Source organism: Brassica oleracea, chromosome C3 (assembly GCF_000695525.1).
Source record: "Brassica oleracea var. oleracea cultivar TO1000 chromosome C3, BOL, whole genome shotgun sequence".
Taxonomy (NCBI): Eukaryota; Viridiplantae; Streptophyta; class Magnoliopsida; order Brassicales; family Brassicaceae; genus Brassica; species Brassica oleracea.
In genome coordinates this window covers 53,015,493-53,032,976 of record NC_027750.1, presented here as the reverse complement: position 1 = coordinate 53,032,976, position 17,484 = coordinate 53,015,493, and the positions used below count along the sequence as shown (strand labels likewise).

At 37.9% G+C, this 17,484-nt stretch overlaps 5 protein-coding genes and 1 pseudogene across 5 annotated transcripts; 3 read left to right on the top strand and 3 right to left on the bottom strand.

The window, feature by feature from the left end:
* The first annotated feature begins 656 nt into the window (after positions 1–656).
* Positions 657–2,560, top strand: LOC106335801 (heterogeneous nuclear ribonucleoprotein 1). The gene is made up of 2 exons (XM_013774417.1): positions 657–1,015; positions 1,378–2,560. Exons 1-2 carry the CDS (start codon positions 794–796, stop codon positions 2,293–2,295), a joined length of 1,140 nt encoding a protein of 379 aa, XP_013629871.1. The 5' UTR covers positions 657–793; the 3' UTR covers positions 2,296–2,560.
* Positions 2,561–2,818: 258 nt separating this feature from the next.
* On the bottom strand, positions 2,819–3,804 carry LOC106335802 (glycine-rich cell wall structural protein). The gene is made up of 2 exons (XM_013774418.1): positions 3,357–3,804; positions 2,819–2,912 (listed from the first exon to the last, which is right to left on the bottom strand). The coding sequence occupies exon 1, from the start codon at positions 3,776–3,778 to the stop codon at positions 3,410–3,412; it is 369 nt and encodes a 122-aa protein (XP_013629872.1). The 5' UTR covers positions 3,779–3,804; the 3' UTR covers positions 2,819–2,912; positions 3,357–3,409.
* Positions 3,805–5,304: 1,500 nt separating this feature from the next.
* LOC106328305 lies at positions 5,305–8,678 on the bottom strand. The gene is made up of 4 exons (XM_013766725.1): positions 7,250–8,678; positions 6,305–6,921; positions 5,658–6,181; positions 5,305–5,573 (listed from the first exon to the last, which is right to left on the bottom strand). The coding sequence occupies exons 1-3, from the start codon at positions 8,648–8,650 to the stop codon at positions 5,659–5,661; spliced, it is 2,541 nt and encodes an 846-aa protein (XP_013622179.1). The 5' UTR covers positions 8,651–8,678; the 3' UTR covers positions 5,305–5,573; position 5,658.
* A 424-nt stretch (positions 8,679–9,102) lies between these two features.
* Positions 9,103–9,393, top strand: LOC106334300. The gene has a single exon (XM_013772609.1). It carries the CDS (start codon positions 9,122–9,124, stop codon positions 9,302–9,304), a length of 183 nt encoding a protein of 60 aa, XP_013628063.1. The 5' UTR covers positions 9,103–9,121; the 3' UTR covers positions 9,305–9,393.
* A 1,015-nt stretch (positions 9,394–10,408) lies between these two features.
* On the bottom strand, positions 10,409–11,599 carry LOC106332291 (60S ribosomal protein L36a). The gene is made up of 4 exons (XM_013770763.1): positions 11,511–11,599; positions 11,001–11,180; positions 10,704–10,778; positions 10,409–10,626 (listed from the first exon to the last, which is right to left on the bottom strand). Exons 1-4 carry the CDS (start codon positions 11,511–11,513, stop codon positions 10,567–10,569), a joined length of 318 nt encoding a protein of 105 aa, XP_013626217.1. The 5' UTR covers positions 11,514–11,599; the 3' UTR covers positions 10,409–10,566.
* Positions 11,600–14,116: 2,517 nt separating this feature from the next.
* On the top strand, positions 14,117–17,182 carry LOC106334981 (annotated as a pseudogene).
* The last annotated feature ends 302 nt before the right edge of the window (positions 17,183–17,484 follow it).

The window sequence follows — 17,484 nt, the reverse complement described above, 5'->3', positions numbered from 1 at the left end:
ATTTAATAATTATCTTGACGAAAAACAAAGACTATAAATAATTTATTATTAATAAAATTATGAAATTATTTACAATTTGATGACTATCATCGTCTTTTTTTATATGTTAAATTTTTCATAGAAGTTTAAAAATTATTTTATTTTCTTTAAACATGTATAACTAATTTATAATCTTTTATGCCATACTAAGTCATAATATAATATTTCTTCATATTTTACATTAATAACCATTGTTTTTATATATAGTCTACAATTCTCTAATTACGTCTATTTGTTCAATTTTTTATATGATATCGAATATTCATCGTAAATAGATGGTTTAAAATGCCACAAAAATTATTTACTTGGTAAATATAATACATCAAATATTACAAATACATTATTTAGTTAAATAAATAACCAAAAACAGAAAATTCAGGGTCTAGTAGAGATTTTAATAAGCCTGTCTACTTTGCAATGAAGTCCACCACACATTTTTTTTAAAATTATTGCTTCTGTTACAAGCCCAATCACGAAAACCAACATTGGTCTCGATCGCCCATTGTTTACATTCTATTGGGCCTTGTAGAACGGAAAACATATCTGAACCGTCGAAACACTCAAAACTAATCTGAACCGTTCATCAATCTATCTACAGACAGATTCGTCCTCTTTGCGAGCATCGAAAGTACCAAACCAATAGAAATATTCGTTTGGCTGTTCCTCCTCTTCCTGCCACCTTGATTCTCTTGTCCTTAAAGCTAAACCCTTTTTCGCAAGTTCTGAAGTGGGTTTCAGCGATTTGTTAGATCTGATGGATTCAGATCAAGGAAAGCTTTTCGTGGGCGGAATCTCGTGGGAGACAGACGAAGACAAGCTAAGAGAACATTTCAGCAGCTACGGAGATGTTTCTCAGGCTATTGTCATGAGAGACAAGCTCACCGGCCGCCCTAGGGGTTTTGGTTTCGTCATCTTCTCCGATCCTTCTCTTCTCGATAGGGTTCTTCAAGACAAACATCACATTGATTCCAGAGAGGTTCCCCCACCTTTTTTTTTTTTTTTTTTGGTCTTTTTACCTTGTTTACGGTTTTGCCCTTTTGGTTAATTCGAGAACGAGATTGAAAAAAATTGAGACTTTTGATTGATTGGTTTAACTTTGAGGATGAGAGGCATTTTAGGGAGATTGATATTAGTATTACATTTTATTTATTTATTAGTATTACTTTATGTTGTGAATCATAAGTGTTTTGAGTGTAGAATCAGTTAAGAGAGTTTGGTTTATTCCTAAGCTTTTAATCCACTATAAGACGCCTAACCACCGCCTAGCCATTTGTATATATATTTTAATAATGATTTTTGGAGGTTTATTCCTAAGCTTTTAAAGATTTTTTTTTGTAGGTTGATGTGAAGAGAGCAATGTCAAGAGAGGAGCAGCAAGTCTCTGGAAGAAGTGGCAACTTAAATGCAACTAGAGGCTCTGGAGGAGATGCTTACAACAAAACCAAGAAGATCTTTGTTGGAGGCTTGCCGCCTACTTTGACAGACGAAGAGTTTCGCCAATACTTTGAACAGTACGGCCCTGTGGCTGATGTTGTGATCATGCACGACCAGACTACCAGCCGTCCTCGCGGGTTTGGGTTTGTCTCCTTCGACTCTGAAGACGCCGTGGACCGTGTGCTTCAGAAGAGCTTCCATGATTTGAACGGTAAGCAAGTTGAAGTGAAGCGCGCTCTTCCTAAAGATGCTAATCCAGGTGGTGCTGGACGAGCCATGGGTGGCGGTTACCAGGGTTTTGGTGGCAGTGAAGGCGGTTTTGACGGGCGTGTGGATTTCAATAGGTATATGCAGCCTCAGAATGTAGGAAATGGTTTACCGTCTTATGGTGGTTCTTCAGGTTATGGTGCTGGTGGTGGGTATGGAAATGGTAGTAACGGTGCTGGATTTGGTGGATACGGAGGTTATGGGGCAGGTGCTGGAGCTGCATATGGAGCAACGGGGATGCCAGGTGGTGGTTATGGAAGTAGTGTTGCTCCGAGAAACGCATGGGACACTCCATCAGCTCCTAGTGGTTATGGGAACCCCGGAGGGTATGGGAATGGTGCAGCTCAAAGTGGATATGGAGCTCCTCCGGCTCAGACACAGTACGGATATGGAGGGTACAGTGGAAGTGGTGATGCTGGTTACGGTAACCAAGCTGCGTATGGTGCGGTTGGAGGGAGACCTAGTGTTGGGGGTTTGAACAATCCTGGGGGTGGCTACATGGGAGGTTATGACCCGTCACAAGGAGGGTATGGTTTGGGTCGGCAAGGTCAATAGTCACCCTAGTGATTATCACCACCCCTGGTTAATGGATCCTTGTCATGAAGAAGTTATCTCAAATCAGAGATTCCTCTCAACTTCATAAAGGGTTGGACTGTCTGAATCTTTATAAGCATTGTGCTATTTATTACAATAAGTCTGGCTTCTATTTAAGTTATTTTTTTCTGTTGGATGTACTTTTGAGTTTCATAAGACTTATATAACTAAGGTTTTGCTGCTTTCATTATTGTATTGGTTTATCCTAGTGAATGGTTGTTTTTGATTTTGCTATATTTGTTTGGCCCTGATAGTAGTGGTAGCATGGAGGGAGAAGCTTTAGAAAGTAGTAGAAGGTGTGGCCTTTGAGAAGGGCGTAATCATTTTTGGGTCGTGTACAGTGACTCATCAAGGTAGCTTCAGTTCTTAGGTGGAGCAACGATTCAAAGGTCTAGGAGTTGAGGTAGTCGCTTGAAGAAAAAAGAGTCAAGTCGTTACCAAGTGGTTTGCCTAAAGTCTTGTGGTGTGGTGTGGTGTTGTTGAGTATTATATTCTTTTGTGAGGGAATAAAATTCATGATGAAAATGAAAACATCGATAGATAGATAGTCTAAAAGCTGATAAAACAAACTAAGTTATTTTAACTGCAAATCTTCAAAATAGCACATTTCTAAGTTTATATCACAAAAATAGCACTCAAAAACTAAAATGACCAAAATAGCACATTTCTAAGTTTATCCTTTGAAAATTTTAATTTTTTTATTTTTCAAAATTTGAATTCTTATCCCCAAAACCTCATTTCTCAACTCTAAACCCTAAACTCTAAACCCTAAACCCTAAACCCTAAACTCTAAATCCTAAACCCTAAAACCTAAAGCTTAAACCCTAAATTCTAAACCCTAAACCCTAAACTCTAAACCCTAAACCCTAAACCCTAAATCCTAAACCCCACTCTTTAACTCTAAATCCTAAGTTTGTGACTTTTGATAAAACATTAAGTGCTATTTTTGTGACTTTTGACCTTGAGTGCTAGTTTGGGAACAAAAACTTGATTTAGTGATATTTTTGTCTTTTTTTTCTTATTTTATTCCCAAAGTCGCTCATGCAAAGCAACTACAAGTTTCTTCTTGTTTATCTCAGTTGTGTCCAATCTTTCCACCGCCAAAGCCTTTGCCTATTCCTTTGCCGAAGCCACCACCTTTTTCAAAGCCAAAGCCTTTGCCTATTCCTCCACCGAAGCCTCCTCCAAAGCCACCGCCTTTTCCTATTCCACCACCGAAGCCTCCGCCTTTACCAATGCCGCCGCCAAGAATGCCTCCACCTTTGCCTATCCCGCCAGCTTTACCAAAACCTCCTCCATAGCCCTTTCCACCTCCTATGAAAGTCTTCTCCTCTTCATCTTTGCCAAAGCTCATCCCACCCTCTCTCGCAGCCACATTACTCACCACAAAGACATGGAAACACAACAAAACCAAGAGACCAGCTCCGTTTACGAGACGCCCCATGTCTCTTCTTGTTATACTTTTTTTTTTTTTTTTTTTTATCTTTTGCAGTTCGATGAGCATGATCTATCGACCATTACAAAACGTTTATATAGTGTGAGTAGAGCCAACTACACTTGAAACATTTTTTTATTTAAACAAACTCTTTAAAGTTACTTCAACTGCTAACAACTGACTGATAAATTGTTGGACTTAAATTCGCAAATGAGTTAACGTTTTCATATATACCCCCATGACAACTTTGCTCTGTTTATGTCTCCATCGACGCATTTCTCTAGTCTACAAGACTATAACTCCATACGTGCTTTAAGTTTTTTGTCCCTTCCATATGGGACATCTCGAAACCATTTTTGTAATGTTCATCTTTCTAATTTAGGTCCTCCTTTTGTTATATGTTTTATGAAAGTGAAAGAATCGGGATAATACACTCTAGTTTTATGTTAGTGGACGTTAATGGTTGTTAATTAGTTTGGTGGTCGCTTAAGCACAATCTGAATTAATAATTAGTTACTTAAATTTTCCATAATATAGGGTTGAGTTGTCGATAAAGTAAGAAACATTAGACTTACAGATCATGTATATAATAGCTACTTTGTAGATAAAAGTGAATGAAAATTGGCTTAAAATCGTGAAGTGTGTTCCTTACATCTACTGAAAGTTTGGTAACAGTTAAGTATGGGTAAGTGAATAAAAAGCAGTCTGATAGTTTGTTTTCTATATACCAACTACGAATAAGTTCTTTAACTATATAGATGGAAATACAAGTAGGTCAGCTTTGTAAAATAGTGCTTTGATAAATAAGTTCTTCGATTTCATGACATTTGAAATTAAAGAAACGGAGGAGGGTGTAGCATCTTATAGTGTATTCAGTAAACAACTTTATATCTACAAATAAACGATACCACATCTATTAAAAAAAGTTCTAATAAGCTAACAATCTCAGTTAAACCAATTCATGGTGCTCATTGATTGAGTGGTTAATCATTTACGTTATGGAATCGAAATTCAGATTTATATATTGTTGCGACAATCTTGGTGTAAATTCTCATTACGAGTATAGATAAGTTACCTGAGAATAATGAATAATGATGGTTAATTGATCAGATAATTAACTTTATGTTGCCGTGTCTTTAACGTTGTTAAGTGTTATGGGTTTTTGTTACAAGAAAGTAAAAAGGGCTATTTCGACTGTTGTATATTTTCCCTTTTCCCTTTGAAAATAGCATACATCAGTTTGTGGAAGAACTCACCAGATGGCCCACCATAAATAACATAACCCATCCCATACAACTACAGAGAGATCATCCAGAACTCACATTCATAAACATGAAAGGTATTGAAATCAAACTCATAGAAACACACGAACCATGAGGACAAGGAATCTCCTAGGAGCAGAGGAACAAGACTTGAAGATCCAGATTTGATTACAAGGAATTAATCACGTTTTGTCTTAAACAAAATAAATTTTGCCACTTTGACCATTTCACCAACTAGCTAGTTACCCTTGAGTTCATTCGGATCATTTTATAAGCTATAAATCATCTGAGTAACAACAAACCTGTGACATTGATCAAAACAACCAGACGTATGTACAAAACTGAAGTCAAATAAACAGAAAGCAAACAAGAGAATTCAGAAGCGCATAGTTTGGTACTTATATTGTCTTTAACACACCACACCAAAAGAGAAGCAGCACAAGCTGTGCTATATAGAGACACTCCGTTTAAACAGGATATGAATCGCACACACGACCGTGGTAACACCATCTTTTGCTTGATTGACTCATTTGACAAAATCCCCTGAATATCAAAATTCAACAGCTATCAACATCTAACCCAAAATTTAAGATAAACAATGGTTTCAAAAAAGTACATTGAATTACCCTATAAGATGTGCCTCCATAAAGCAGGACGATCTCTTGAGATGAGGAGGACACGAGAACTTGCATAATCAAACGAAGGGCAGTACATATCGTTTGGACCAATAACCTCTTTTACGGTTCCACTGTCACCACCTATCGAGGTCTCTTCTTTTGAAGTATCAAACACGAAAAGCCCCATACCAGAAGTAGCCATGACAAAGTTTGAATTTCCCCAGACTTGGGTTATTGCAGAGTGGTGCGAGTGAGTGTTTGAGTCAGGCAGGTTGTAAGTGCTCACCAGACGCTGTTTCCTTAAAGAGAATTGCAGCACTTGAGAGGAATAACCCACTGGCTTCTTAGCAGATGATGATTTCGGATTGGTTCCAACAAATACTGAATCTCCTCTAGATGATACACACTGTGCATTAACACCGAGCTTGGGGATTTTAGCGCCAATGCCAGATGGATTACGGAAGTCCATGATGTTGATTGAATCAGTAGTGCAGAAAACTCCATCGTTGCCTTCAGCGTCCATGGAACTTGCTCTGCATTTCAGGTGAAGACAAACAAAAAAAGTCAAATGAAAGAGATACTAAAAGTATCCAGTTTTAGCTTCCTCATGTTCATATATGTTCACTATACTAGACAAAGTGAAATGAAGTTCTAACCTTTGACGAACACCTCCCCCAACTTCAGCATCTGTGTTGTTGATATGAAACGCTGAGATTTTTCGCCCTGAAGAGGAAATGGTGAGCAGGGATTCAGGGTGAAGGGAGTTGACATCCCAAACAGAAATCGTTTCTGTTTCTGCTATGACAAGCTTTCCTCGGTTTCTCCACTGCAAAGGGCTTGAGTGATCTAAACCTGACACACAATTCTGCACTTCCCATCTCATGATTTGTTCCCCATCTCGGATGTCAAAAACCTTAACTACGCTTTGGAAACTAGCAGTTGAAGCTATGAGAGGACCGCATGGTCTGTACCACCATTGTTGAGCTTCTGGTGACAATGAACAAGCCAGAGTGTTCCTTCCATGGGATGTGTTGTTGGATAAAGGAGCCAGAGCAGTCCTTGGAACTCTTGAAGATCCGTCCTCAATGTGGAGTGCCTTTATGTCTTTGGTGTAGAAATCCCATGAACAAAATCCAGACTCCATCGTATTGCCAGCAGAAGCAGCTACAACATATCTGCCTGAGCAGCCATCTGCACCCGGTGCACGAACCACCCAGCAATCTCTCCAAGTGTTTGGTGAGATGTCTTCTGGAGGATAGTACACGGATTTTACCTGAAAAAAAAAATCAGATCTTGATGTAAGAGATAACAAGGCATGTACAGTGCACAAATTACAGTCAGTCACCACAGACAAAGCCACCCAGAATGATACAAAATAACAAGTTTAAGATGAAAACCAAATCAAGAAACACAATGTCAAGCATCATCAATATAGTAACTTGAGAAACGTGTATGATGTGGTCAATGTGAGAATCTAATATCAGTCCTCCACGCAAGAACTTTTAAAATTAGAAGCATGATTGATGACACTATAGATTTTACAGGCAGGACAAATGTTCCATAAACGAAGTTAATAAGCTGAGAAAATGAAAGCATAGTACCTCACAATTAGCAACGTCGTAATACGAACATGAGCCGTCATCATGAGCGAGTATAACAGCCTCGCCCTCTGAAACAAACCACCCTCCAGTGGAAGTTTTGGATCCAATGTCATTAAGTTGGTACATACATTCATTCTCTATCTCTTCCAGCTCCATCTCATCTCTTTTTTCTTCCTCATCAATTTCCTCAAGGTCTTCGTCTGCTCTGAGGATTTCAGCTAAGTTGGAAGTCAGATTGACGTCTTTTGAAGGATTGTTTTCCTTCGACGCTTCCTCTGTATCCATCTCCTGCACTTCCAGATTATCCATCACATTCTGATCATCACTCCCTAATGTGACTTTTTCCTTGTCAAGCGAGGCCAAGAACTCTAGAGCTATTGGATTCTCCTCAACAAGACCCGAGGGCTTCACTTCAACATTTACCGCCTTGCTAGAAGACTCACCAAAGCCTTGACCTTTTGAGACTTGTGACGCTGTCTTGTACTGAGTTCTGCTCCTTAGCAACCTCTGGTGAGGAAAGAGCCTGTCTTCGAGCTCCTCCTTGTTCAACCCTTTCACCGAAGCTTTCGCTCTGGCAGCCTTGTTTTTCCCTTCCTCTGAACCTCCAACAACATGAATCATAGACTTCTCAATCCCAGTGATCTTCTGATGTAAATCAGAGATCATACCCTGAGACGAGTCCTGATTATTCAAATCAAGCATGTCCTTTGTCTTCTTGATATCGGAAGCAATCTTCTTAACCTTTCCTTCGAGAAAAGCGAGCTTCTCGTGTAGCTTGCTTTGGTACTTAGTAGTAGCAACACTGCTGCTTCCCTCCATCGCCTTCCCAACGTTATCAATAGACTTCCTTCTTAACCCTCCACTAGTACCTTTCACAATCTTCTCAGCTTTACAATCAGATTTTTCCCCAAAACCAAGCAAAGCATCTGCCTTTGGAACAGAACCATCGAGTTTGCTTGAGCTCGGATTCGTCTTACTTTTACTCTCTTCACCTGTCTCCTCGCAAACCCTATCACAGCTCTTATCCTGATCTGATTGAACCCTAGATTCGTTCCTCTTTCTCAAATCCGAGAAAACCCTAATTAGATCAGACGGGCTAGAGCTCCTACCTCGTATCCCCGAAGACTTGGATCGAGTGACCCGACCCTCGCCATCACCGACACCTTTCGCGGCGGACTTATCGATCCGCGGGACTTGCCGGAGCACAGGCTTCTGCGTGGATCCAAATGACGGACGGTGAGTAGGCTTTGGGTTCTCTTTGCTCGATGATGATTTCTGGAGAGTGGTGGAGATAGGAAGTGGAGTTACAGACCTCGAAGGCTTTTTACCGGAAGATTGGTTTTCTCCGTTGCCGGTGTTCATATCTTTCAGACGGCGGCGAGTCGATGAAGCTGCTGACATCGGCTTTGGGAGAAGAAAAAAAAAAAAGTAATTTTTTGATTTGATTGTGAAAAGAGAGAAGCGATAAATGGAGGCTATTTTAATCGCAAGACGACAAGAGATTAGGTTTTTTGAAATGTCTTCGCTTTGTGAATTTGGCGGGATAACGAAACATTTCAAAGTTATTTGAGATTTTGAATTTCCACATCGGTTAATGTGCAAAACGCCGCGTTTCGTGGAGTTAACACGTGGCGGCAACAAAAACAAATGACGGAACGCAGCGTTTAAGGTTTTTTGGCGGGGTGGGTTGTAAACGTGCAAATGTTTTTTGTTTCTCATGCAATATACGCGAAACGTTGTGTCTAATAATACTAAGGTCAAACGACACGACTCTTTATAGATGTTTGGTTATATCTTTATAAATTAAAGTGACGGGAAATTAACACAGTACTTGCAACTGATCGAATCTAATTTAAAGAGAGAAGAACAGAAATGGCGAATGAATGTGGTGGAATCGGACCGGGTTCGATCTTGGCGATTGTGGTCGTTGCGATGATGTTACTGTTCGTTCCTTTGATGATTGGACCGGTGGCTCCACCAACTCCTCCACTTATCTTGGTGTTTCCGATCGTCTTGCTCTTTGTGTTTCTCTATCTTCATTTTACTTCCAAGTGAAATCTCTTTTTTTTTTTTTTTCTTCAATGATTATTATGTAGTATCCGTATGTATGTATATATTTTCCAGATTACAATGATATCTGTGTTTCTGACTCTACATCTATAAATCCAAGAGTGTGTTTTTGCCATTTGCAAAATGTTGGTTAATTAATATATACATGCGTTTCCTTGTCTTTGGCCTCAAACGAAATTTATGTTATTTACACTTATCTTTTCTTCTATTATTAGACGAGGCTTCAACTTATATTGCATGTTTTACACTAGCACAAGTAGACAAAAACAGAGTTTCAACATCCTTATTTTGTTTATCTATCTTCATTTTACTTCCAAGTGAAGTATTGCGCCCTTTTCATGATTTTTTATGTAATAGTATTTAATACGTATATTATAACATTAATATAAGTTTTATACAATTATCCGAGTGTATGATCGATGATACATATATCCCTTTCAAAATGATGATTACGGATTTGAGAGGAATTGCGAGTAGATATTGATGATTATATAATTCCCACACCCATTAACTTTTCTTGCAATTTTTATCTCTCGCATACCAGCATACGATAGGTTACCAATACCGACAGCGCGCGGGAACAGATATACGCAATAAAACCAGGTTGATGTAATTTTCTACAGATACAAAGAGAGAAAACCAATCAGTCAATCACCATTATGCCTTATGGCAGTGTCTCACAGGCTCGAAAAAGCTAAGCATCTATAAAAGAAAGAGGATTCAGTGAGTTTGAGAGATGAAAATGTTGGGGCTAGGATGATACGACTATTGGCGTTGTCTAGATGTCACGCAAGGTTGTCACAGAGAATCTCTGTAATCGTGCGGTTAAAACACGTCAAAGGACGATGGCTTGGTTTTACTTTTACCAATGTCATCATTATGTGTGGCTTATTTTTTTCAAAAACTCTATTTTTAAAAGTTATCCGGCTATAAAAAGAGAACCACGCGTTTCTAAGTTAATTAGAAGAGCTGTGAAGTTGCAGCGTTGGAAGTTTCTAAAGAGCCCCAATGGTGATTCTCAACCTAAAGTTACTGGAAAGACATATACGTATTTTGAGAACTTTAGATTCAAAATCACCATTAGGGATGTATAGGCATAAATGTAACTAGGTGTACAATATCTCATACGAATGTATTGAAAAGATCGTAGGTCCATAACCATTTCTGTAAGATTCAAAATGTAAGTGAATGTCTTAGCAAGACGAGTACCAACAAAAGATGAAAAAAATTGATAAAGAGGTAACAACTTAAAAGAGGGATGTTCCTTTTCCCTTCTTGTCTCCACCAATCTCAAAATGCTTGCACCTCTGCAAAAGACCAACACAAATGTTTAGAACTCTAAACTTCCAAGTGTCGACAAAATGTAAGAGAAATGTCTCGTTACCTTAATTGAGTGTTGAGAGAAATGCTTGCAGGTTTGGCACTGGAGCCTCAGCACAATCTTCTTGGTTGTCTTAGCCTATTTCAAAAGATTACAATAAACAATGAGCACAGACTCGAATACGATTGATCTGAGACACTTAAATGTCAAATAACAGTCTTTAAACAAAAGATTGATACTAGTAGTAATCAGGGATCGATATAATAACATATAAATCTACAAAAAAGGAAACTCAAATTTGATTCTCAGAGTCTAAACCAACACTGGTTTAGATTCGATTTTCAGTGTCTGAAATGTCACCTTCTTGTGGAAGACGGGTTTGGTCTGACCACCATATCCAGATTGCTTGCGGTCATAACGACGCTTTCCTTGGGCAGCAAGACTGTCTTTACCCTTCTTGTACTGGGTCACCTTGTGCAAAGTGTGCTTCTTGCATTCCTTGTTCTTACAGTAAGTCTTCTTAGTCTTAGGAATGTTCACCTGCAATTAACCCCACCAACTTTGAGATAACTCACAACAAACTGGTCTCAACAACATATAGAATTGGTCGGAATAATAAGATCTCAATACTCAAATAAGTCAAGTCAATACATTTCCTGTTTCTCATAATAACAAGAACAGACTTGAATCATAAGATCTCACCACACTACCCTCACAATTCAAGATGCATAGGGAGTAGTTAGCTAACAGATCAATAAACAATAACTAAGCTACTTCAAAAGTAGATACGGCAACCAAACAAAGCTCTACGAAATATAAATGGTTTTATCCTAAACTATGAGAGACTTAGCAGAAAGAGAAGAGAGTCACCATTTTTGCTATTCGGTGAAGCTCGGTGCCGGCGTCGTCCGCTGCCAAACAACACACTGGAACAATAGGTTGGGGTTATAAGAGGATTTTGAGAAACCCTAGCGCCTGGTATACAAGTTTTGGGCCAAAATATTAAAAACCCATTTATTTAACCAACAGTAAGCCCAATAACGCAGTTTTTCTAATCTCAAAAATGCATTAGTTGCTGAAAATAAAAACAGACATTACATTGCATTTGATTGGGGTACGGGTTAGGGATGAGCGTTCGGATACTCGTTCGGATTCGGATCGAGTATTTTGAATTTTTGGGTATTTTGGTATAGGGATAGAGAACCCGTTCGGGTATTTCTGTATTTCGGGTCGGGTTCGGATATTTTTAGTTCGGGTTCGGTTATTTTGAATCGGGTTCGGATATTTAGATTTTAAAAGCAAAAAAAATTAATTTTTTTTTCATTTTTTAAGTTTATTGTATTTAAAAATATAGATTTCACTTAACTGTTTTTTTATTTTTTATAGATTGAATGATTAATAGGTTTGAAGATAATATTTCAAAAACAAATAGATATTAAATTGGGTATTGTTTTTGGTCTTTAAATGTAACTTTTGTTAATACATGAAACAAAAAGTTTGACATGCATTTTAAATGAATATCAAATCATTTTCTCCATAATTATATATATAGTTATGATCTTAAAGTATGTGTAACATCAATATAAATATTTTTTTTAAAAAAATAAGAGATGTAAACTAGAAATATAAGTGTAAGTAGAAAATATCCTTCAATGATGTTTTAATGTTTAAAGTCTAAAATGACATAATCATTAAAAAAAAAAAATTGTGTTAATCTAAAATTTAAGAATAAAACTGGTGTTTGTGTGAATTTGAATATGTTTAGCTTTGATTTGAAAGTGTTTTTTTTTTAAGTTAAGACTTAAAGTTTAAGTGGCTACGAAAAGAATAACTAGGAATTATCCAAAGGATAATTTTGAAATTTAAGTTAGCAAAAAAAAATTAAATTAAAGAGAAATTACATGTTTACCACTTTTATCCTACTATTTTTTATTTTTACCACTACTAAAAAGACATTTTCAAAAATACCTTATTCATTAAGTGACAAAAAACTCTTATGCCATTATTTTTTGTATATATAATAAATAAATATTTAAACAAATAAAAATCTAAAAAATAAAAAAATATTTTTTTTTATTTTTTTTAATTATATAATTTCCACATTCAAACCCTAAACCCTAAAACTCAACTATATAAAGCTAGGTCATACTAAACCATCAATCTTAAACCCTATTTTTTAAAAATATGAACCCTAAACCATCAATCATAAACCCTATTTTTTTTGAAATACGAACCCTAAACCCTGAAACATCAACTCTAAAACGTAAACCCTAAAACATCAACTCTAAACCCTAAACTCAAAACCTTCAACTCTAAACCCTAAACATCAATCCTAAACCCTAAACCCTAAAATTCAACTTTAAACCCTAAACCATCAACATTTAACCATAAACCCTAAAACAACAATCCTAAACCCTAAACATTTAATTCTAAACCCTAAACATAAACCCTAAAACCTTGAACACATCAACTCTAAACCCTAAACCTCAAAACATCAACTCTAAACCCTAAACCCTAAACCTTCAACTATAAACATTAAAACATCAATTGTAAACCCTAAACCCTAAACTACAACTCTAAACCCTAAACCCTAAACCCTAAAACATCAACTCTAAACCCTAAACTCTAAACCTTCAATTCTAAACCCTAAACGTAAACCCTAAACCCTAAAACCCTAGAGTTGATGTTTTAGAGTTTAGATTTGAAGATTTAGGATTTTAGGGTTTAGGGTTTATGTTTATGGTTTAGAGTTGATGTTTTAGGGTTTAGATTTGAAGGTTTAGGGTTTTAAGGTTTCAGGTTCGAATTTCAGAAAAATATAGAGTTTATGGTTTACGTTTAGAGTTTAGAGTTTATGTTTTAGGGTTTATATTTGAAGGTTTAGGGTTTAGGGTTTAGAGTTGATGTTTTGGGTTTTAGGTTTAGAGTTGATGATTTAGGGTTTAGAGTTGATGTTTTAAGTTTCGATTTAGGGTTTAGGGTTTATATTTGATGTTTTAGGGTTTAGATTTGAAGGTTTCATGGTTGAGGGTTTAGAGTTGATGATTTAGGATTTATAGTTGATCTTTTATATTTAGATTAGTTAAACTTATGTCTTTTTTTTCAAAGTTAATTTAAAGGTTATAAATGTCTTTTACCCTTTTATTAAAGATGAGAATAAAAATGAATAGTATAAATATGAAAAGTGGTACTTTTGGCAATTTTTTTTAAATTAATCTCAAATTTGACATTATTTATAAAAGAATATTATATTTTTTCAACGTTCCTTCTCGTTATTTTGAATTGTCCTAGTTCTTCTTGTTTATTCAGTTTAGTGGTCACGGATTAAAGCGTCAAATTCTCCTTACTGGCCCGTGGATAAAAAAAAAAAAAAAAGTAGCCGTTTAGACATACAACATTGTAAGTTCAAACTTAAAACCTCAAAATCTCAAACCCTAAATCCCCATTTCAAAATCCCTCTCCTCTCCACTCTCTCTCTCTCAGTTAAAAGCTTTGAATCTCGAAAAAAGCTTCTAAAATGGCACCAACACCATCCTCCTCCTCCGCAAAATCAAACCAACCCCAATTCACCTTAATCAGAACCCCACAATCCAAGCACCGCCTCAATTTCATCTCCAAACCCCCAAACCCAGACCGCACTCCACCGGAGCACCCGGTCGAAGTAATCGGCCGGATCCGAGACCACCCAGACCGCAAGGAGAAACCGCCCTCGATCTTGCAAGCAAACCCAGACAACGACCAAACGGTCAGAGTCAGAGCCGAGGTCGGGTACAGAGACTTCACCCTCGACGGAGTATCTTTCTCGGAGGAAGAAGGCATCGAGTCGTTTTACAAGAGGTTTGTAGAGGAGAGGATCAAAGGCGTGAAGGTTGGGGAGAAATGTACGGTGGTGATGTATGGACCTACTGGCGCTGGAAAGAGCCATACAATGTTTGGTTGTGGTGGTGGTGGGAGTGGGAAGAAGGAGCCTGGGGTTGTGTATCGATCCTTGAGGGAGATTCTGGATGGTGGTGTTGTTGCCTTTGTTCAGGTCACTGTTCTCGAGGTTTATAACGAGGAGATTTATGATCTTCTTTCCACTAATTGTAGCAACAATTTGGGGATTGGTTGCCCCAAAGGAGGAACCACTAAGGTAATTGAGAGCACTCTTATAGAATAGTCTTGTCTAAAGGATTCTACTTTCTTTGTTGAACTTTCTTTGTGTGAGATTGAACATGTTCACTTACAGTAGCTGTAGCTTACAACTCTAGTTAATGGCCTTCCTTGTTGGCCAATCCTTCACTTTGCTATGTTACTTTCTGGAGTTTTGTGGTTTCTTTTATAATAGTGTCTTATATAAAGGAACATGTTCCCTTGTGTGAAATTGATCATGTTCACATTGTTATATTACTTTTTTTTTTTTTTTGGAATTTGTCTTCTTTTGTGGTTTATTGTAGTAGCTGTAGGATTGTTTTATATAAAGGATGATGCTTTGTTTGACTTTCTTTCTTCTTCTTTTGTGTCAAATTGAACTTGTTCACAACCTGTAGCTTAGTTTCTCTACTTTAATGGCTTCCTGATTTGATCAGTCCTTCACATGGTTATCTCGCTACTGGTATTTCTGTTTGGCATTGTGTTGATAAGCCTTGGACTTTGTTGTTTTACAGGCCAGGCTTGAAGTGATGGGGAAGAAGGCCAAAAATGCAACCTTCATTTCAGGGACAGACGCTGGAAAAATATCTAAAGAAATTGCGAAAGTGGAGAAACGGAGGATTGTCAAAAGCACCCTTTGCAATGAAAGAAGTTCCCGGAGTCACTGCATTGTTTGTACTTGCAACTTTTAATCGAAGCATATATATATCTTATATGTTACAGCTTATAACTGATTTGTTTCTTTTATGTAGATCATACTTGATGTGCCAACCGTTGGGGGAAGGTTGATGCTTGTTGACATGGCTGGTTCAGAGAATATAGACCAAGCTGGCCAGACTGGATTTGAAGCAAAGATGCAAGTAATGTTTTGAATCTCTACCCTCTCTCTCTCTCGGTTGATTTGATTCTATCAAAGTTATAAAAGTATATCTTTATTCAACAGACTGCTAAGATCAACCAAGGAAATATTGCACTGAAGCGAGTTGTAGAATCTATAGCGAATGGAGACTCTCACGTGCCCTTTAGAGACAGCAAGCTGACTATGCTGCTTCAGGTGAATTTCTTGTTGTATCCTCTGGAAAGTGTTTTCTGTGGCTGCTTGAATATACTTTCTGTTTTCTTGATGTAGGACTCTTTTGAAGATGATAAGTCAAAGATTCTAATGATCCTATGTGCGAGCCCGGATCCAAAGGAAATGCACAAGACTCTCTGCACTCTAGAGTATGGGGCAAAAGCAAAGTGCATAGTTCGCGGGTCACATACTCCGAACAAAGATAAGAATGGGGGCGATGAGTCTTCTTCAAGGATAGCAGCGATGGATGAGTTTATTTCCAAACTCCAGTCTGAGAAGAAGCAACAAGAGAAAGAAAGGAACGATGCACAAAAGCAGCTGAAGAAGAAGGAAGAGGAAGTTGCTGCTTTGCGATCTCTTTTGTTACAGAAGGAAGCATGTGCAGCCACCGATGAAGAGGAGGCAATCGAAGAGAAAGTAAACGAGAGAACCCAGCGTTTGAAAGCTGAACTAGAGAAGAAACTCGAGGAATGCAGAAGAATGGCTGAGGAGTTCGTTGAGATGGAGAGAAGGAGAATGGAAGAAAGGATAGTGCAGCAGCAAGAGGAGCTGGAGATGATGAGAAGACGGTTGGAGGAAATAGAGGTTGAGTTCCGGCGGTCAAGGGGCACTGATGAAGCAAGTGGGTTTGCCAAGAGACTCAGGAGTCTTTACCCAGATGATGATATGGTGAAGTCGATGGATCTTGACATGGGGAAGTCAATGGATCTTGACATGGGTGATCCAGTATGGGGATCTGCTGTTTCGTACCAACTAAGCAACAACACAATCAGCAGCAATTTGTCTAACGTTTTGCAACCAAAGCCTCAAGAGAATATGGTTGCGCAAATGTACCCTGACCGTGTATGCCTGAGCACTGTCTTTGAAGAAGAAGAGGTCGAAGAAGATGAAGAGAAAGTGATAGTCGAGGATAAAAGTATCTGCTCGGTAACAACAAGACCAATGCCTAGTTTGAACTTTGGAGGTTTGGGTAAAGAAAACTGCGTGAACAGTACCGCTGGCGACAAAGAACCAGCATCTTGTAGAAAGTTAAGAATTGAAAATATATTCACCCTTTGTGGCAATCAGAGAGAGCTCTCTCAGCACACTGCAAAAGATGAGGCTCTTCAAGCCAAGAATGATCAGTTGGTTTCCTACAACGAACATGGCTGAAGCTCTAGCAGTAGAGGAAGCAAAGGAAAACAATATCTCGAAAGTACACTGAACCACCAAGGAGTTGATGAACTTTCATCACCTACCCGTTGTAGCTCATCTCAGCTCCACTCCGTTAATCACTCTCAGAATATATTAGTCGCTATTATGTCTTCTTCTTTTGTCTGTTCAAAAGTAGAGTTTAGAGATGTAAGACCTTTTTTGATCAAAAAAAAAAGAGATGTAAGACCTTTGTCTAGTTCTGTGTGTTGGAAAAGAAATGAACAACCACTTCTTCAACAATAAGTATGCTAAGAAGACATTAGTCGCTTATGTCTTCTTCCTTTGTCTATGCAAAGGTAGTAAGTAGTAGCCTTAAAGAGATGCAACCTACGACCACGCCTTATCTATCTATCTATCTATAATCTATCTATAATAATAAAATAGGGTTTTCTCTCACCTCAGTCCTCCACGTCATCATTCAGCATAGGGCATTTTTCGACACGTGGC